Source organism: Chrysemys picta, chromosome 7 (assembly GCF_011386835.1).
Source record: "Chrysemys picta bellii isolate R12L10 chromosome 7, ASM1138683v2, whole genome shotgun sequence".
Lineage (NCBI taxonomy): Eukaryota > Metazoa > Chordata > Testudines > Emydidae > Chrysemys > Chrysemys picta.
Window position 1 is genome coordinate 30,246,920 of NC_088797.1, and position 21,040 is coordinate 30,267,959.

Genomic DNA, 21,040 nt, shown 5'->3' on the forward strand with positions numbered 1-21,040 from the left:
CCTTCCCCTTTAAGTGGTCTCCCTGACGCATTGCAGGTGGGAGCTGGCCAATGGGCTCGGGGCAGGCGGGTCACGTGGCCGTGCCGGGCGGGCGGTATTTAAAGGGCTCGGTGCAAAACGCAACGGAAGGCCACTGCTGAGTCCGGGACTCGTTGCGGGCGGAGGGATCTGGGCGGCGCGGCCCGGGCGGAGGGAGCCTGAGACCACGGGGAACTGAGCGGTCGTAGCACCAGCCCCCCGCCGCCGCCGCCATGGCAAGAAGGGGGGCTCGTGGGGGGCTGGGGCGCTGCTGGGGCTCCCTGGCAGCGGGTGGCGGAGCGAGGGGGTGGGGCTGGGGTCCAGGGGCACTGGGGGCGGCGGGGAGCGTGCGCGGAGAGAGCAGTGGGGGGGCGGGAGCCTGGTCCTGAGTGTTGGGGGGGCGGCAGGTGGCACTGTTGGGGGGAGGGGTCCAGGCCCCAAGACTGGGGCTACTAGGCCCGCTTCCCATTGGCTAGTCGGGAACAAGTAGTTGGGGGGCAGTTGGAGACAGCAGCCATGCTGCGTCTTGCGGGAGATGGGCGGCGTGGGAACTCCAGGGGTGTCTGGGGTGTAGGGCAGAGTCTCTTCCCCTAAGAGATTGGGTGGGAAGGGGGTGAGGCTGTCTTTGGGGGGCAGATGGCCCGGGGGGCAATGGGGTATAGGGCATGGCTGGGGGGAGGGTGTCAGACAGTCGGCAACAACTCTGTCTCTTCTTGCAGGCAGACCAGCTGACAGAAGAACAGATCGCAGGTGAGACACCCCTTCATCCTGCAGCCCCAAAATTATCTTTTATATGGGGGAACCTGGTGCTTCACAATATGGTCAGGCCTGGGCCCAGGAGCCTGTTTGCCCAGGGTGCTGGGGGGAGGGAGGGGACTGCAGGGAGAAGGGACCCTGTGGCAGGCCCCCATGGTACTGATTCCTCTCCTCTCTCCTGGCAGAATTCAAGGAAGCCTTCTCCCTTTTTGACAAGGATGGGGATGGCACCATTACCACCAAGGAGCTGGGTACCGTCATGAGGTCCCTAGGGCAGAACCCCACCGAGGCAGAGTTGCAGGACATGATCAATGAGGTGGACGCTGATGGTGAGAGGGAACTGTGAGACGCGTGGGGAGTGGGAATACAGCCACTGCACTGGCGGCAGTGGGGGTGCGGGGGGGAGTGATCAGAGCTGGGAGGTAGGACTCCTGTGTTCTGTTCTTAGCTATGAGCTTGGAGAAGTCTTTTTCCTGCTCTGTGCCTCAGTTTCCCTTACCATTCTTTGTCTGTTTAGACTATGAGCTCTGGGCTAGGGACTGAGAGAAGGATTTCTAGGCTTATCAGGGGAATGGAGAGGAGACCGAAAGAGCTGGGTTTGTATAGTTTGGCTAGATGAAGCTTGAAGCGTGGGGGGGTGGATCTGATTGTTCTCTGTAAATATAGCAGGGAGGAAACCCCAAGGAAGATGAAGAGTGAGTTTCTGGAACAACCTCCCAATAGGAGCAAACATTTATATGTTTCTGATTGAGATTTTGACGGGCCTGCCTGCAATAGCAGGGCCTGGACTTGATGACCCAGGAGGCCGCTTCTAGCCCTATGTCCCTGTATGATACACCTAATCCCAACCCCTGGTACTATCTCTCCTCTGGGAGTGCTGCTGTTTACTATCCTGCTCACACAGCTGAAGGTCACTCACGGCTGAGCTGAGAATCACCTCATCCTAGGGCCTATCACTTCTGCATCCCAAAGTGATGCAGGCCCCATGGAGAGCTGCCTGTTCCTGTTCCAGTGTGTGGGTTGTACCTGAGTTAAACCCAGGGGGTTGACCTAAGTTTTGTAGGCCAGTCCCCTGCCCAAACTACAGAGCTCTGGGGTTTGTTTCTAGGCTCCCCACATCTCTTCAGAGGGGGTGAAGAGGAATCCCCTCAAGGCAAACCCACCACTGGAGGGAAGGGGCTGTTTCAGTGAATTCCCCAGAGCTCCCTGCCAGTACTTGGGTGTCTGGATTCGTGGGAGTAAGGGTACTGGATGCTGCGGGGGGGGGGGAGGGGGGAGTGGCTATGCAGGTCATCCAACCCAATGTCAGTTAGGCCCGGCACTAATGGCCTCTTCCCCTGCCCAAGGGAATGGCACCATTGACTTCCCTGAGTTCCTAACCATGATGGCAAGGAAGATGAAGGATACGGACAGTGAGGAGGAGATCCGTGAGGCCTTCAGGGTGTTTGACAAGGTGAGGCAGGGGGGCTTCATCCCCCTTATCCCTGGTGGCTGTGCGTGTCCCCCTCCCCCCTTTTTCCCCAGGAGCTCCAAAATAGCAGCTGGGGCTAAACTCCTCCCTGCAGGGACAGCTGAGTCCAATACTCCCTCCTGTGTGCATGTGCTTCACAACTGGACACCTCCCCCTTCCACATGGGGTTGGGGGCTGGAGTCATCACCTACCTGAGATAGGTGGTTGTGTGTGTTGGGGGAGGGGGGGAATGCGGTCTACCTGCTTTCCCCTCCCCAGGGCCTGTGCTGAGGCTGACAGGATGGGATCCCTGTGGTGCTTGTGCTAACTGGGAGCAGTCCTATGGCCCCCTTGCCTGACATGGTGCCTGCCCCCCCAGGATGGGAATGGGTACATCAGTGCAGCCGAGCTGCGCCACGTCATGACCAATCTGGGTGAGAAGCTGACAGATGAGGAGGTGGATGAGATGATCCGGGAAGCTGACATCGATGGTGATGGACAGGTCAACTATGAAGGTGAGGGGGGCGGGGCAGCTTGCACTGACTGTCCAAAGGGCACAGCTGCTGCTTAGGATAGTACCACTCTGCAGAGGGCACTTGCTCCCTTAAGGACTCTCCAATGTAGTAGGTAGGATGGGTCTGGGAGTCAGGATGCCTGGGTTCTCTTTCCAGGTCTGCTGCTTTCTGCCTCTTGCATTGTGACAGGCATAGCCTGGTGAAGGGGCTTGGAAATGTCACAAATGCTGTTAACTCTAGGGAATGGGAGACTTAGCAGAGCACCTCCAAGTGCAGCCTGGGTGGGGGCGGGGGGATGGTTTCTGCCTGAGAGAAGGCAGGGGTGGGGTGAATCAGGCTTGTCTCATGCTCTCTGACCCTGTGCCTTTGCTTTACAGAGTTTGTACAGATGATGACAGCTAAGTAGGCTCTGGTAGGGCATCCCCCTCACCTGTACAGACTGGATGGACTCTTCCTACTGCTGCCACATGTCACCCCTGCCCTGTCCCAGGTGCCATCCTGTCATCAGCAGCTGCTCTCCTTTGAGGACAGTGCATGCTTTCACCTCTTCTGCAATGTGTGCTTGTATGCTGGGCACCACAGGGACAGGAGCCCAGCAGGGCCTATGGCCTGCTTCCCCCAAGTGTTTTGGTGGAGCAGGCCCCTGGCTGCTGGAGGGCTCTGCAAACTGCTTTCCATCTGACAATTCTTCCCCCTCCCTCCCATATTCAGCATCTCACCTGAATGCTCATGGACTGTGGTAGGGCAGCTGACAGTGTCTCTTTGACTGGCCACTGTTGCCTTCCTGGACGTGTCTGCATATGTTGGATATTGTGACTGTTAATTTCTTAACTGCTTAATATTCACCCCCCTTAATCTCTAATTCCTTTCCTCCCCTCCCCCCCCAAATCCATATTGGCTTCCGGGGATGCTTCGGTTCCATTCCAGATGATGTAAGGTTTTATTTTCAATAAAGTCTCTGTGTGGTTTCTATTCCAAGTGCTGCCTCAGCATGTTCAGTGCACAACTCCATTGGAGGAGCCCCAGCACCCTGTGGGGCTTGGTGCTATATTGATAAACCAAGCGGGGTGGTGTGAGTCTATAGGCAGAGTCTAGTTGGTGTGGTGTGGGCTAGTTTCACCCTAGGGCAAAGCAGGTACAGCAGCAGCAAAAAGTTACTATGACCTCATGTAAATGTCTGGGTCAGGACTTGAACCTAGTTCTCCCAGAGTCTGTGTAGCTTGAACTCCTGCCAACACTGCTAGTGTATAGTGAAGCTACTATCTAGATAGTCCACTGTTGAGACCCCCTGGTACTACTGAAAAAAAGTCTGACTTGTAAAATATGCTATTTATATACTAAACTAGAACCCTCTTAGGCCAGTACCAGTAATTCTATTCTCAACAGTGCCATATCTCAATATACAATATATATATAGTGTCTACAGGCCAGCTTCATGGGTTAGTTACTGTAGCAGTGTTAGGCTGCACAGCTGAAGTCCTGCTATGTCACAACAGGCTACTATCCAGCATCAATCACTGTACTAAAAGACAGCTGCAGCTAGTCCTGCTAACACTGCCTGCAGTAAAACTACACTAGAGAACAGTTGATTATGCTATGCCTGATGAGAGACAATATCCACTAAGCTAGCCTGTGGACAGTGGGCTAGCACACTCCTCCTCCCCACAGCACAGGTCTTCTCCAAAGGCTTAATCAGAGTAGGCGGCCTGAGCCTCGCCGACTCCAAAACCTGCCCACTATTCACCTACTCTGGACACCTTGCTCCGGGAGCGCCGCCAGCTGCATTTATACTGACTTCTCTCACCTCATTGGCCACTGTCAGAACCAATGAGAAGCGGCCTCGCCCCACGGAAGTACTACTAAGAATGGGTGGCGCGCGCAGAAACGCCTGGGCCGCTGGGCACGTGGCTACGTTCTTAGTTGGGCTAGGCGGCTTCGCTTTGCCAAGCAGCGGGGTCCGGAAGCTGCCGCAGCCCGCTCCAGCGCCCCCAGGGGGCTTGAGATGGGCGCTGTTTCCCGTCATACCCAGCAGCAGCCCAAGGAATAGAGCTCCCCGCCCGCCCGGACCCGCACAGACTCGGTGGCGTCAGAGGAGTTTTATTCTCAAATACAAAATACAGGTGGTTCGCTCAGACAGATGAGAGGCGGCCCCCTGGGCGGAGCTGCAGGAGCTTGGGGTCCCCCCAATCCCACGTCATCCTAAGGACTGGGGCCCCGCCCCTCCCTTCTAAGTGCAGTTGCACGGGGGGCCTCGGACAACTGCCCACATCCCGAAATCCTCAGCCCCTGAGTCTTAGCTGCTCTCAAGGGACAGAAACCAGGAAGCTGCGGGGGGATGCTCAGAGCCCCAGCTCCTACCCAACCCCGACTGGGGCGGTGAGTCGGATAGACGGGGTCGGGAAAGGGCAGCTGCAGGAACAGACACTAGCCAGCCCGGGAGGGCGGGGAAAGGAACACAAAAGATGGCAGCACCCAGGAAGTGGGATGAACCCAAGCCCCCTGTTCCCCATTCTGGCCTCTGACTCCCCTAGGGACCTGTCCTCCTTTCCCCCACCCACCTCAATCTTTGGAGGAGCCAATTGCACAAACACCCCTTAAAGTGACTGATTCAGGCCCCCCCACCCCCAAGTCTAAACTAGTCGTCTCCGCCCCCAGTAAGCTTTTTCTGCCCATGCTTCCCCTTCATCTGGCTCGCTCTGAAGGGACGGTCTAGGGATTAATTTGCTTGGGTGGTGGCTAGCTTTAGCCTCACTCCCAGCTGGGGAGGAGGGGGGCTGTACTCTGAGACCACCCCAAGCACCCACCCCCAACATTTTTAGTTTAAAAATAGATAGAAATTTCTGTCTCTTAATAAAAAAAAACTCTTCCCTTTCCTTCTCCCCCCACTCCAATCTTATCCAGGGGGTGCAATTCTAGCCCCTCCCTTGCAGGGACTAAATGTGGGGTACTGTTCACCTCCCTCCCATGTGCTCCATTGCTCAATGGGGGTCCTGCCCCATTCCCCTACAGCAGGGATATCGGATTAGCAATGGAGCTGGGAGATGGGGGAGATATTGATTGGGACATCAGCTGGGTCTGGCCCCTTGTGCTGGGGCTCTCCCGCAGCATGCAGCCCTGAGGGGAGATGGTGCCCTATACTGCCTGCCTGCCCACCCACCCTCCCCCCAAAAGAAAACGATTAAAAGAAATAAAATATAGAATCCAGTAAACCCCCCCCCCCCTTTGGCTGGGCTAAGGTGACCCTACCGGTCTGACCTTCACTTTTCATTCCAGCCCCAGAGCCTGGCTGAAGGGACCTGCCCTCAGATCTTAAGGGGTGGTGGTGGCAGTACTCACAGAATCTCCATCCCCTGTAGGGAACAGCTTCCCCTTCCCCTGCAACAGTGGTGTGTGGGGTGGGACGGGGCAACCCTGAACTGTCGTGGCAGAGATGGACCCTAGTCTGACCTGGAAGCCAACGGAGGGTATGTGTCTTAGAACAGCTCCACAGGCATGTGCATCCACCCCAGAGACACCTCCTTGCCCTATGGCCCCCACACCTGCCCCACAAAACACCACCCATAATCACCCCAGGGCTGCCCCACTTATCTGTCAACCCAAAGACCACCCTCACTTTAGCTCCTAGGGGACTTCACATTTCTGTCACACAGAGACAACCCCTTATGGCCCCCAGACATACACAGGGCAACCTCCAGGTTTAAATCAAAATGAAAAAAACAAAAACAAGATGAATGAAAAAACATGTCCACATGGGAGGGGGGGAGCAGAATGCCCCCCAAAGAGGCTCATCCCCCCCCTAAAAAACCCCAAATGAGATACCCGCCCACATTCTCCCCCACAAGCAACAGAGACAATAAATAGCCCCCCCTCCTTGCCCCACAGGTGCTACGAGGGGGGGTTGTGGCGGCGGCCAGGTGGTTTGGGGCGGGGGGGCCGGGCGGGGAGTGCTGAGGAGGAGCCGGAGGAGGAGGAGGAGGAGGAACTGCGCCGGGCCTCGGCCCCCGTGCTCGACATCTTGAGTTTGCGGCGCTTGGCCAGGGGGGCGTTCTCCACACTCTTCAGGAAGAAGCCCTCGCGCTTGCCTTTGTTGAAGGCCTGGGGGGCAAGATATTGGGGGTGGGGGATGGGATGAGACCCAGAGATTCACCCCCCAAACTTCTCCCTGCCCCGGTCTGTTCTGTCCACACCCACACCCCCACATGGCCTATTCCCCATCCCCACCCAACCTATTCAGATGCTCAACTCTCCCTGCCTGACACTATCCTCCCCCAAAGCCTCAACCCATCCCCCCGCCCCTGCCTACGAGCCAGTCCCAACATGAGGGAGACTCAGCCAGCTCCCCTGCCCCCAACCAAGGCTGCTTCCTCCTCCACCACCACCCCAGCTCCCTCATGGCCATGCGCCAGACCCTTCCCCCTCACCATGAAGGCGGCATTGACCCCTGAGCGCACGGCGGGCCCTGAGGACTCCAGGATGTCAGGGGTCATGAGCGGGGTGGAGGAGAGGGCGCTGCCATCCTGCAGCCATTCGCTGTAGCGCAAAGTCGACATCTTCAGCCGCTTGGAAGGGTCCACGGTCAGCAGCCCTGGGGGTGGGGGAAGGGGAACACACCCATGGGTTAGTGATGGGGGGGGGCATGAGCAGGATGGCACTTCACCAGCCCTTTCCCTGGGGGGGAGCAATACCCCAGCCCCACATACTGTCATAGTGATGGCCATATCTGTGACCAGCTGCGATTGCCAGGAGTCCCAAGTTATGGCACAGCTCTTTCTAAGCAAGCACATTTATTCTAAAGGTGAAAGCATTACAGAGAAACCCTATGACAGTTCCTACCTCCTGCTAAAGGCTTCACAGAGAGCATCCACCCTGTCTAATGGGGGCCTCAGCAGGCTAAAGTCCTTCCAACCCTTCCCAGGAAGGACTGGGCCCCACCCCGGCCAGAAAGGTCTGACCGTTTGCTGGATCGCAAAGCAGTTCCGAGTCAGTTTAAACTCAGGCTATTTATCCAAAAGTCTCCTCTTAGTCTGTTGGTCTCTGGAGAATCCCATCTGAACAGGGCTATGCAGCCTCTCCAGGGCGAGGGACCTCTCTGGGGTGAGTGAATTTGCCTAATGACCCCTGCCCCACCCCCGCTATTCTTTGATCCTGGAGGGCTGTGGTTCCCCCTCCCCCGTGGAGTTACACAATCCCTGGCCCACAATGATACAGAAACTTAATACAAACCTATTATAGGAAATTGCCAAATTCACACATGCCACCTCCCCCACCTCTTGGGAGAGGGGTTTCCCAAGCCCCACAGCACCCCTTCCATTTGAGGTGGAGTGAGGGATACACCAGCCCCACAGATTCTCACTCCCCCAACCCTTGGAACAGAGTCCTATATATTGACCCTTTATTTCATGCCCCCCCCTCACCTCTGACCAGCTCTTTGGCCTCCTCAGAGACCCCCCTCCAGGCCTCGCCCTCCAGTGAGAACTGCCCCTCCTTGATCTTGTGCATGATCTCAGCCGCATGGGTCAGCGCGCCGCCCTCCTGGCTGCTCTGGAAGGGCACCTGTCCGGACAGCATGGTGTACTGGGGGGTGGGGCGAGAGACAGTGGAGTGGGGGTGTTACCAGACAGTCTGAGTGAAGCTGACTCGGGGCAAATATCAGCAAGCTACCCTAAGGGGGTGATCCCCCAGCCCCCCAAATCCCCTCCCCCATACTGGGGACCCAGCCCTTCCCCTGGGAAGGGGGTGATCCCAGGCACCACCAACCCACATGCGTGGCACAGAGCTGAGCATTTGCTTTTTCCATTCTAAGGGCTCAGAGAGGAACTGAGATTGTGGAAGTGGCTGAGACACCCCAGTACAGACTTCTGCTTTCAGGCATTTCCCTTCCCCTTCCCCTGGAGTAGCCCCATCGGGCAACACACCCTCACTAACACCCCTCGAGGCCCAACAGCTCTTCAGGACACGGTACTGTTACTCCAGAGTCGGGGTGGGTTTAGGACTTGGCACTAACTGCCCCGGGCTTGGTACACCAGCTCTTGGAGTCAGGTGACTGCGGCAGAACGGCAACTTCTGTTATAAAAAAATCAGTTTCTAGGCATCATGGTTTGGGGGAAAAGCTGGAAAATGAGAGACACCAGCCTGGAGTCTGCAGAGAGCCTGAGCTGATCGCTGAGGGAGAGGAGGAGCTGTCTCAGCGTAACTGACACAGAGATGTCTGCCTGAGTCTGCCAAGAGCCTGAGCCCATCACTCTGAGAGAGGGGAGCTGCCCTGAGTATCCCAATGGGATGTTCAATCCCAGCTTTATCGCTCTGGGGGGCCCTGCCAACCCCAGGCTGCAGGGCTGTGGACGTCTCACAGGACCGCCCCTCCCCCCAAACAAAGGAATTCCTCAGAAAAGCACAGGGGGGGCCTGCTTGCCGTTCCCAGGAGTGGTGGGAGAAGAGGGGGGCCTCCTGACAGCCCCACTCCATGTGTGGACAGGATTATAATTGTGGGCGGAGCCAAAGTCGAGCCTTGGGAGCCTGTTCTTTGACCCTAGTGGGAGGGGAGGATTAACCCTTTATTTCCTCCCCACATCTCCCACCCTGACCCTGGAGTCAAACGCCAGACAGTAGGACATGCAACAAAGCTGTCAGCACTTCCCCTCCTCCGTGTAGGACTCCATGGGTTGGGGGGCGGGGGGAGCGCCACCGTGTGGTTACATTCTTCAGGCCTGCTGAAATCATTCACCTCTGGGGTGGAGCACACAGTGCTTATAAAGCAGCAGCAGGGAGACCGGGACCCTTCCAGAGCCCTGGGATCGTAATGCCCCCTCCCTATAGGGATATGGGGTGCTTTGTACTCAATGCTGGCCTCCCCCCTCTGCATACCAGGATGACACCGAGGCTCCAGAGGTCGCAGGACTCATCATAGCCCTCGTCGGTGAAGAGCTCAGGGGCGGCGTATTGCAGCGTGAAGCAAGGCGTCTGCATGGGCTGTGAGCCCGAGGGGCGCAGGCGGGCAAAGCCGAAGTCAATCACTTTCACTGGGGCACCCTCTGACTCGTCAGCATATAGGATGTTCTGGGGAACAGCGGGAGGATGGAGCCTTGAGCTCCTGGGGCACAGCAGGAGCACCCCAAAACCCCAGCATCCCAATCGCCCAGGCCCCACACCCCTATCCCAAATCTCCCAAGCACCACACCACAAACCCAAGGCACTGCACCCCAATTCCATGGTTCTCCAGGCCCTGCATCCCAAGGCCCTGATCCCCCAACATTTTACCCTAGTCATGCACCCAATCTCCTGAGGCCCTGCCCCACAAACCTATTCCCATTCCCCATACCTCAGGTTTGAGGTCCCGGTGCACCACGCCAACGTCGTGCATGAAGCTGACAGCTGACACCAGGCTGCGCATGATCTGACTGGCCTCCGACTCACTGAAATGCTGCTTCTTCTTGATGCGGTCAAAGAGCTCACCCCCCCGCAGCAGCTCCATCACCAGGTACGTGTGGTACTGCCCGGGGAGAAGGGAGGGGGGGTCACTGAGCAGAGGGGGATCCCACAACATGGAGAGACTGCCCTCACTAAGATGCAGCTGCTTTGGGTGGGGTACAGGGGCTAGTTTCACAGGGATCCCTCGCCCAGCACTGAGATGCATGCAGCCACCTCTGGGGGGGGCGGGGGGGGATGGGGGCTGATGATGCCCGGGGAAGAAGGGGCATGCTAGTCCCAGGGGATGCTGAGGGGGAGGGGGGGTACCTGGTCATGATGCACCTCGTGTAGTTTGACGATGTTGGGGTGAGACTCACACAGCTGCAAAGCCATCACCTCCCTCTGGGTGTTCACCTCCATCCTGGGGGGAGGGAGATGTTAGCTGAGGCTCCGGAGAACTGCACTGTGGGATGGGGGAAGGGAAAGACATGGGGGGGAGGTAGGTGTGTGTGGGGGGAAAGCGGAATGGGACAACAAGGGGGTGGGAGGAGTGTTCAGGGGAAGGGAAATGAGGGGAGGGGAGGGAAGGCAGCAGGGAAGGGCACGGGGGGGGTGGGGGAGTCTGGTCGCTGAAGGGGGGAATCTGGAGGTGGTGGGAGGGTCCCATAAAGGGTGATGGAGGACAATGGTGAGCCTGGGGGTCAGTGATGGTGGGGGGCAAAGTCCGGAGTGAGGGGGGCCCCACGTAATCCCAGGGATGAGTCTGAGGAGGCACCTGTGGGAGGTCGGGGAAGCACCTGGAGAGTTGTTATAGGAGCAGGAGTGGGGGTGTTCCCATGGGAGCAGGGGGTTGGTTGCCATAGCAGCTGAAGCATGGGGGGTTGCCGGGGGAGCACCCCCACCTCTTGCTGATGATCTTGACGGCGAATTCGGTGCCACTCTGGCGCTGCTGACATCGGCGACACACCGAGAAGCTGCCCTCACCCAGCGCTGCCTCCTTCAGGTCCATGTCATAGAGCTGGAAGAATGAAGAGTCCTGGGGGAGGAAGGAGGGAGCATCAGCGGTGCTCACTGCTGGGGAGGGATCCCCCTCCCTCACAGGGACCCCCTGATGAGGAATCCCACTAAGGTCCCTCCCTCACCCATTAACCAGTCACTCCCGCCAAGCCCCGGTCACTCAGGGGGCTCCCCTACCTTCATCATGGCGCTGCGTGCCACGGCAGCACTGCCCGGGCGCTCCCCGCTCAGCGCCAGCTCCAGCTCCAGCACATCTGTGGTGACGGCGTTGTGGTTGAACAGGATGGAGGGAGCGATGAAGGAGTAGCCCTGAAAGAGGGCACGAGGGAGGGATAAGACTAGGGCGTGGGGGGGAGCCTGCAGACATCTCCATGGCTACAGCACCCAATGGAGACTCCCCCACCCTCCCCCATGGGTCTGGTGGGTGCAGGAGAATCCCCACACACACACCAAACAGCCCCCCCACTCTTGTAAGTGAGAACAGGGGATTCAAGAACCAGTGCCCTCTCCCAGGGCACAGAGCTCAGCCGCCACATGCATGAGGCTGGCAGGGGGAGGGGATAGCAGGGCAGGGGTCTCACCTGGAAGACGTGGTCCAGGTTGGGGGGAGGTGTGCTGACAGGTGAGCACACGAGAGGGGGGGTGTTGGCTTGGGGGAACCTCAGCGGGGAGTTCACCTGGAAGACGTGGTCCAGGTTGCGGGGAGGCTCCAGTGGAAAAGTACACCCGAAGGGGGGGTTGGGGGAACCTCGAGGGGAGTCTCACTGGGAAGATGCAGGCCAGGTTGGGAGGGTTCCAGCAGGCGAGTGCACAGGAAGCTGGGTGTTGCTGGAGGACCCCAGACGAGGGGGGGGGGAGAGGGAGAGAGTCTCTCACCTGGAAGACCCGGTCCAGGTTGGGGGGAGTCCCAGCGGGCGAGTACACAGGCTCCAGGCGGGTGAACTCCTCGGCAAAGTTGCGCACGTCCAGCTCACTGCGGACGATGGGTTTGAACGGAGCCTTCACCCGCCGTGCGGCCAATTCCACCCAGTCCAGGCCCTAGGGGAACACGAAGGTCAGCGTGGGGGGGAGGTGAGTGGGGAAAGGGGTCTAATGCGGGGAAGGGTCCAGCACAGGGCCAGAGCCTAGCCGGGGGGGGGGGGGGGGGGGCACTGGGTCTCACTCCCCCAAGGCCACCTCTAAGATTTGGGGCACTGGCCATGCCCGTGGTGAGCTGTGTGTGTGGGGAGTGGGCCTGCCCAGGCTGGGGGGGAGGAGCATTGCTGGGGGGGCTGCATGTTGTGGGGGGAGACCTGCCAGGGGGGACTGGAGGGCACCTTGGCTGGGGTGCATATGAGGCTCTTTCCCAGGTATGTGAGGGCTGTGTGGGGATCCCTGGCCAACATAAGGGATGGGGGGGATGTGGCCATGGGGCCCTGGTGACAGGGCCAGTAGGTGAGGGGGCTGTATGTGGAGCCTCTCCTGGGGCAAGGGAGTAAACATGAGAGGGTCCCTGCATGGGATGTAGGAGCTGTGGGGAGGAGGCCAGGATCCCTACCTGAGGGGGCTGCACTGGGGGACCCTGCTGGGAAAGGTAGTTGTGCCCAGGCTGTGGGGAGCCATGCTGAGGGTCTTGAGCCAGTGGGCTGTGGCCAGGGTGGAGGTGTCCCTCTCCCCCCTACCCCCTCACCTTGAAGAAGGGGTGCTCCTTGATGTCCTGCGCCCCATTGGGCCCCGAGCCCAGGCGTTTCTTGGGGTCCTTGCACAGTAGCTTCTGCAGCAGGTCGCGGGCCACGGGGCCAATCACAGTTGGGAACGGGGGCTGGCACTTGAGGATGCGTCTGCGGCACAGACAGCTCCGTTACCCAACAGCCCCTGCCATCCCCCTTCCCGCCCCACATTACTCAGCAGCCCCTGCCAATCCCCCTCTCCCCCCATTACCCAGCAGTCTCTGCCACTGGCTCCTGCCAATCCCCCTCCCTGCCCACCGTTACCCAGCAGCCCCCTCACCTGGACACTTCAGCCTGCGTGTTCTTCTCCCCCTCCAGTGTAAAGGGCGAAGCCCCCGTCAGCAGCTCAAATATCAGGATCCCCAGGCTCCACCAGTCGACGGACTGTGGAGGAGGAGGGGGGGGGTGATGAGCCAGAAACCCCCCAAGACTGACCCCACCTCCCAGTGCCAGGGAGGGGGCAGTGAAACTGAATGCCCCCCCCAACACTGCTGCTGGGGTGGGAGTGACAAGCTGACACTGCCCTGCCAGCCTCCCATTTGCCTGCCATGCCCAGCTTCCCCCTTCTCACTTCACCCCCTCCTGCTTCTTCACTGCTCTTTGCCACTCCCTCCAACCTTACTGTGCCCTCCTAGCCATCCCTTTCCCCCGCTCCCCCCACTCCTCTCATCTTGCCATGTCTCCCCACTTCTCACACCCTCTTCTCCTCCATCACTATGCCCCCTATGGAACCCTTGGTTCCCTTGCCATACCCCTCCCTCCCCACCACGCCCTCCCATTCATTACGCCCTGCCCCCCCGCCCCCGCTCACCTTCCCATGCCCTGACTTGCTGCGGATGATCTCGGGGGCCATGTACTCGATGGTGCCGCAGAAGGAGAAGGTGCGATCTTTCTGTGGGGGAAAGGTGAGAAGAAGGGGGGGGGGAGTCAGTGCCAGGGTCCCAGCTATGGAGCCCCCACAAGGAAGAGGGGCTGCACCTCTCCCCAGGCCCCAAACACCAATGACCAGGGGAGAGGGCAGAGCAAAGAGACACCCCCCTTGGGAAGCAAAGAGACTCTCCCCCGCTTTTCATCAGAAAGATGGGAGGGGGCAGAGTGAGGGCAGGGAGATCCTTGTGGGGAGGGGCAAATTCCTAGAGGCGGAATGCGGGGGGTTTCCAGGGGAAGGATATTGGGGGGTCCCCAGGGGGCAGGGTGAGGGGATGGGGCAGGAGTCCCCAGGGACAGGATATTGAGGTGCCCAGGGGAGGTTATGGGGGATCATCGGGGGCAGGGTGGGGGTGTCTGACCTCCTCAGTGAGGAACTCCTTGCTGAGGCCAAAGTCAGTGAGCACCACGTGCCCTTCGCTGTCCAGCAGGATGTTCTCCAGCTTCACATCCCGATAGATGATGCCCAGCTGCAGATGACACAACTTCAGAACGGGCATTCCCCAAAGCCTGCATCCCCCAGGTCCACCCACAACCTGGCTCCTCAGTGCCCCTCCAACCTGGAGGGCCATCCTCCAAGAACCCCTACAGGACAGCACCCCCATAACCCCCATGGCACGGCCCGAGAGCCCCCCAGAAACCCCTACAGGACAGCACCCCCATTGCCCCTGTGGCACGGCCCAAGAGCCCCCCAGGAACCCCTGCAGGACAGCAACCCCACAGAACCTATGGCACAGAGGGAGAACCCCTGCAGGACAGCACCCCATAGGCCCCGTGGCACCGAGAGGCCCCCCAGGAACCCCTACAGGACAGCATCCCCATCATCCCTGCGGCATGGCCCGAGAGTCTCTCAGGAACCCCTACAAGACAGCACTCCCATAGCCCCTCCGGCATGGCCCCAAGATCCCTACAGGAACCCCTACAGGACAGCACCCTCATAGGCCCTGAGGCAAAGCCCAAGAGCTCCCCAGGAACCCCTACAGGGCAGCATCCCCATAAACCCTGTAGCATGGCCCCCGGGAACCCCTACAGGACAGCACCCCCACAGACCCTGCAGCACAGACCAACAGCCCCCCAGGAACTCCTACAGGACAGCACCCCCATAGGCCCTGCGGCATTGCCCAAGAGCCCCTCAAGAACCCCTGCAGGACAGCACCCCCATAGCCCCCGTGGCATGGCCCAGGAGCCCACCAGGAACCCCTACAGGACAGCACCCCCATAACTCCTGCGGCATGGCCCAAGACCCCCTAGGAACTCCCTATAGGACAGCACTCCCGTATTCCCTGTGGCATGGCCCCTCAGAGCCCCTCCATAGCATAAAAGTCTACCTGCTCTTTGGAGTATCCTCTCCAGATATTTCCCATCCCCCCAGAACATGCACCCCCTGGAAAGCAGAGCTCCCCGTGCTCCACCCCCTAGGCACAGCCCCCCACCTTGTGCAGATGCTCCAGTGCCAGCACGATCTCCCCGGCGTAGATCCGCACCTCATCCTCCTTGAAATGATCGCGCTGGTACAGATGGGTGAAGAGCTCCCCACCACTCACGTAGTCTGCAGGGCGGAGGATGGGGGACGACAGGGAGTGAGAACCCAAAACCCCAGCCAGTCCCCTCCCCACCCCCAGCCCCTCTCAGCTTGGTCTGGATTCTCTCACACCCCATGGCACAGGAGGGTGCTGTATGCCTCCCCTATCACTCCACCCTTATTGCCTCTCCCCCAGGAAAACTTGAGGGGAGGTGTTAAAAGGCAAATTTTCCCCAAAAGCCTGTTTCTGGAATAAATGTTTTATTTTTTATCAAAAAAACAAATGATGCACCATGCATCTCCCAGGATGCACCACAGTCCTGTCCCTCTCCCCCCAGCGGTGGTAGTGTCATGAATCCCTGGCTGTGGTGCATCCTGGGAGATGTTGTTTGGGTGCCTCACACGCTCATTCTAATCTGTAAGCCAAGTTGCCTGGTTGAACCACACCTCCCACAATGCACCACAGCCTCCCCTTGCTGTCTGGCTTGAGCTCCTCATGGGAGCTGTAAGTCAGCTGCCTCACACACACACACACACCCACCCCCCATTCTCCTATATTGACTAAGCTCCCTGGCCAGACTACATCTCCCATAATGCATCATAGTTCCCCCCTCCCCCGTTGGAGACACTAGGTGGTGTGTCAGAAGCCCATGGCCTGGTGCACCATGGGAAATGTAGTCCGACCAGGGTGCACAGTACATAAAGGATAGGAGTGCGAGGTATCTGAACTACAACTCCCATCAAACATGGCAGCAGTACTTCTCTATCATAATACCGTTTTTTAATTCCTGCTGAAAAAATTGAAAAGTTTCCCCTGGAAAAGTTAGGCAAAAATTATTTCCCCCTCTGTTTACATAAGAACAGCCATAATGGGTCAGACCAAAGGTCCATCAAGTCCAGTACCCTGTCCTCTGATGGTGGCCAATGCCAGGTGCCCCAAAGGGAATGAACAGACAGGGGATGGATCGCTTGATGATAACCTGTCACCCAATCCCAGTTTTTGGCAAACAGAGGCTAGGGACACCATTTCTGCCCATCCTGGCTAATAGCCATTCATGGACCTATCTTCCATGAATCTATCTAGCTCCCTTTTGAACCCCATTATAGTATTGGCCTTCACAACACCCTCTGGCAAGGAGTTCCAGAGGTTGACAGTGCATTGTGTGAAAAAAAAACTTTCTTGTGTTTGTTTTAAACCTGCTACCTATTAATTTCATTTGGTGGCCCCTTGTTCTTCTATTATGTTCTTGTATTATGTTTTCATCAAATATTGCTATGGAAAACAACACTGGTCTTTCTCCAGCTCCACCTACTGCCACACCCTAGGGTTTCCCTGCTCCCCCACCTGCTGGGTCCCATTGTCCTACCCTACCCATTCCCTTGGATCCACTCTGCACCTGGCATCTGCCACACCCCATCCCCTGGGTCCCAGTGTCCCACCCTCCCCTGCCCCCTCAAGGGTTCCCCCATACCCAGGATGAGGTGCAGCTTGGAGCCAGTCTGGAAGGCATAGTGCAGGGTCACTAGAAAGGGCGATGCCCGCACATGCTCCAGCACGGTCCGCTCAGTGCGTGTGTGCTCTGTGGTCTTGGCCTTCTGCACAATGGCCGCCTTGCGCAGCACTTTCATGGCATACAGCTTCCCCACGTCATGGCCTGTCATCTTGCGCACCAGGAACACTTTTCCGTAGGCTGGGGGATACAGAGGGGTATCAGAGGCGGCCCAGAGGGGGACATCAGGAGGATCCCAGGGGACTGGGGAGACGATGGAACTCAGGAAAGTGGGGATGGGAGCAGCAGGCTCAGGGAGGAAGGGGGCCTTCCTATAGGCTGGGGAGAGAGGGGATTGATGGGCAGCGCGCTATCCCATTGGGAGGAGGAATGGGGGCACAGCCCCCATGCACCTCCAGTGCCCCTCCCCATGGCACAGCCCCGTGTCCCCCACTCACCTCCAGTCCCCAGCACCTTGAGCAGTTCAAAGTTCTCCATGCCAACTTTCTCTTCATGGCCAGTCAGGTTCGCTACCATAGAGACAAGGTTATGAGGATGGGGGTCCAGTACCACCCCTCCCCGCCTGCTCACCACAAACCTTGCCCTTCACCTCCTCCTACATTGTCCCACCCCATGGGCCACACACCTCACCCCCTCATCCCATGCCACAGGCCCATACCCCCTGCCTTGTCCCCCCACCTATGAGCCCATGCCCCCAGCCTCACCCCCCACAACACACACCCAGCTCAGGCCCATCCCCCCACCTCCCACTCCAGCCTCATCCCCATCCCCCCACTAAATGTCCCCGCCTTACCCCCCCATCCTGCTGCACCTCAGTCCTCACCCCCTGCCTCAGCCTCTCCCCCAGGGATGGGTGGGGTCAGGGTGCAGCGAGGAGGAGCCCCCATTTCCTGCCAGTGACTCACAGCAGCTTTGGTGCCAAGGGGATGGGCGGGCCCAGGCCCAACAACTCCCATCCCCACAGACACCCTGGGACCAAGCCAGGGTGGGGGGAATTGGGTGGATCACCCCTCCATTTCCAGGTGGGGACACTGACTCATCCCCCCACATCCCTGTGGTGCTGCCTAGTGGGGATCCTGAATGCTGCTTTGCTCTTCCCCAAAGGGGGTTCCCTGGATCAATGGGGCACCTGGGTCTGGTGGCAAATGTGGGGGTTGGAGGTATGAAGTGCCCAGAGAGACATCTCCTTCAGCCCATGGAGATGGCAAAGTGAAGGGCACCCCACAACCTCCTGTGAAGGGGGGCACAGAGTTCAGGGTGCAGTGGGGAAATGGGGAGCCTGCAGCTGGGAGGAGCTTGGGGTGAGATCACCTGCTTAACAACCCCCTCCCCCCCAACTCTGGCCAGATCTCCCTACATCCCCCCCACCACCACACCTCCCCCCCCCCAGGTTCCCCACAGGGCTGCGGGTGCACTACCCTGCCCCTCCAAGCTCTTGGCAGCTACAAGGAGGCTTCTGCCTCCTCCCCTCAACCCCTCACATGTCCTGGCAGGTCCCAATCCACCCATGAGACCCTCCTCAGCTGGCACCGAGTGGCAGATACCAGGATGGCCACCAGGCACCGCCCCTCTTGCTCTCTCCTCCACTGCAAAGGCTCCAGGACTCTGGATGGGAGGCTACCCCAGCCCAGAGTGGTGAGTGCCCCCTGCCCATCCCCCACCCACTCGGGACAAGGGCTTCCCTTGGGTTTAAACAGGCATCACCCGGGGCTGCCATGCAAGAGACCCTAGTGCCCAGGCAGGCAGTGTGAGCTTTCTTGCTGCAGGACCCAGCTCAGGGCATGTTAGGCATGAGTCTGGCACCAGTGGTGGATGAGAGCCGAGAGCCCAGTGCCCAGCTTTGGGTGGGTGGGGCAGACTGCCCTCCATGCAGCCCCTACCCCATTGCCTATGTCACACACCCCTGGCTAGCATCCATCCTCCCACGCAGGCCCTACCCCAAGCCCAGGTAGTACCCTGCCTCATTGCCCATGTCCCTGGCCACTCCCACTCCCCCAGCAGGCTGTGTCTCATACGCCTCCAGCTCTCGTGAGCCCTCCAAGCTGCCAGTCCCTGGGGAAGGGGGTGCAGTGACTAATCCCCACCCCCGCTCGCCTGTTGCTGCTGCCCACCCACAGGGCTGAGCCTGCACTGATGGAGGGGGGGGGGGCGATAGGGCTGTAGGAAGAAGAAGGGCAGCCCCCCGCATGGCTCTACACTTCCTCTCCCCCAATAGCCACCCTTCTCCCACACCACTGCCACCAGGGGCCCTGCACCCGGAAAGTCCCAGGGGACATGCACAGTTCAAACCAGTGGCCCCAGGCGCCCTGGCACTGCACCCGCCACCCCCTCTTCCCTGCACCCCAGCACTGCACCCGCCACCCCCTCCTACTCCCTGTACTCTGGCACTGAACCCTCCTCCCTGCACCCCTGCACTGCACCCACCACCCCATCCTCCTCCCTGTACCCTGTCACTGCACCCCAAAACTGCACCCGAATCCCCTCCTCCCTGCACCCGCCGCCACCTCCCCCTCCTCCCTGCACCCCGGCACTGCACCCGACTCTCTGCACCCGCCACCCCCTCCTTCTCCCTGTACCCCGTCACTGCACCCGCCACCCCCTCCTTCTCCCTGCACCCCGGCACTGCACCCGACTTCCCCCCTCACTGCACCCGACTCCCTGCACCCCTGAACTGCAGCACCCCCCTCTTCCTCCGCTGCTCCCGGGACCTGCCCCCCCTTCCCCCGAGCCCAGGAACGGCCCCTAACCTGCGCACCAAGCCCTCCAGGCCCCCCACACCCCGGCATGGTGCCTCCCTCCCTCCCGGCCCCTGCGCCCCGCCGGGCCCGCTCCCAGCCCAGTACCGTCCGTGAGCGGCAGCTCCACCGTCTCCTCCTCTGCCCCGTCCCCCATGGCCGCGCCGGGCCGGGATCTGCTCGGCTCGGCTCGGTTACATGGCCCGGGCCCGGCGCTTCCTGGTGCCGCCGCCGCCGCCTCCGGGCCTGACTCAGGCGGCAGGAATGTGACAGCGAGCGGGGAGCGGAGCGAAGCGCAGGGACCGCCCCGGGGAGGGACCGACAGACCCCCCGCACCCCCGGGGGCCCCACGATCCCGCACCCCCGCCCGGGGAAGGAACAGATGGAACCCCCGGCACGCCATAGGACACCCACCCCCCCATCCACACCATTCAGGAACCCCCCGGATCCCGCCCCAGGGAGGGACCGACAGACCCCCTGCACCCCCATAGGAATCCTGCATCCCCACCCCAGGGAGGGACCAACAGACCCCACCAGGTCCCTCACCCCAGACAGATCACCCCACAGATGACCCAGTGATGACCCCCCCATCCTGCCCCCCAGACACACCCCTCCACCAGGGACCCTCTGCACGGCCATAGGAAACCCCCATGGATCCTGCCCCAGGGAGGGACTGACAGGCCTCCCTGTCCTCCACCATTCTGGGGAGGGACAGACAGACCCCACACTTCCTGTGGACCTCCCAACCCCCATAGGGAACTCCTTGGTTCCCACACCCCCTGCCCCAGGAAGGTAGAGAGAGACCTCCTCACACATTCCCCCAGGGGCATGTTCCCTGCACACACACACACACACCAGGAAATCCCCCGGAATCCCACACCCCCTGTCCTGTCCTGGGGAGGGACCAACAGAGCCCCCCCCCAGGATCCAGTACCCTCCCATGGGTACCTCTGTACCCTCCCTAGGGGTCTCTTCCCCGGATCCCACACCGGAAAGCGATTGACAGACTCACATCCCATAGGGAACTCCCCCCCCCCCGCCCAAGATCCCACACTCCCTGACCCAGGGAGGGACCCCCCCCCCAGGATCCCACACCCCCTATCCCAGGGAGGGACCAACCACCCCCTGCACCCTCCCATGGGCATCCCCCATAGGGAAACCCCATAGGATTCTGCACTCTGCCATGGGGACCCCCCCGCTCCCCGTCAGGATTCCATACCCCTGCTCCAGGGAGGGATCAACTGACACCCCCCCCACTCCCTATAAGGAACCCCCCCCAGGATCCTGCACCCCCTGCCCTGGGGAGGGACTGACAGACCCTCACCTTCACCCTCCATAGGGAACCCCCCCCGATCCCAAACCCCCTGACCAAGGGCAGAACCAACAGACTCCCCCAAGGTCCACACACACCTCCCTGAGGACCCTCCTGCACCCCACTCCCATGGACAAACCTGAAAAGGTCAGGATCCCACA

General features: G+C 59.8%; 2 protein-coding genes across 4 annotated transcripts; one reads left to right on the forward strand and one right to left on the reverse strand.

Moving 5' to 3' along the window:
- The first annotated feature begins 87 nt into the window (after positions 1-87).
- Positions 88-3,717, forward strand: LOC101937671 (calmodulin-1). The gene is made up of 6 exons (XM_005305509.5): positions 88-254; positions 738-768; positions 960-1,103; positions 2,121-2,227; positions 2,604-2,739; positions 3,117-3,717. Exons 1-6 carry the CDS (start codon positions 252-254, stop codon positions 3,143-3,145), a joined length of 450 nt encoding a protein of 149 aa, XP_005305566.1. The 5' UTR covers positions 88-251; the 3' UTR covers positions 3,146-3,717.
- Positions 3,718-4,820: 1,103 nt separating this feature from the next.
- RPS6KA4 (ribosomal protein S6 kinase A4) lies at positions 4,821-19,945 on the reverse strand. 3 transcript variants are annotated; one of them, XM_005305592.4, is made up of 17 exons: positions 19,676-19,942; positions 17,270-17,341; positions 16,794-17,012; positions 15,233-15,348; positions 14,162-14,269; positions 13,684-13,764; positions 13,153-13,256; positions 12,833-12,983; positions 12,040-12,201; positions 11,341-11,472; positions 11,049-11,182; positions 10,474-10,567; positions 10,058-10,228; positions 9,604-9,795; positions 8,154-8,313; positions 7,161-7,324; positions 4,821-6,834 (listed from the first exon to the last, which is right to left on the reverse strand). In XM_005305592.4, the coding sequence occupies exons 1-17, from the start codon at positions 19,722-19,724 to the stop codon at positions 6,625-6,627; spliced, it is 2,319 nt and encodes a 772-aa protein (XP_005305649.1). In that variant the 5' UTR covers positions 19,725-19,942; the 3' UTR covers positions 4,821-6,624. The 3 variants fall into 3 exon arrangements, with proteins under 3 accessions (XP_005305649.1, XP_042705677.1, XP_023956078.1); XM_042849743.2 differs by lacking the exon at positions 9,604-9,795 and having other exon boundaries at positions 19,676-19,945; XM_024100310.3 differs by lacking the exon at positions 16,794-17,012 and having other exon boundaries at positions 19,676-19,944.
- Positions 19,946-21,040: the final 1,095 nt, after the last annotated feature.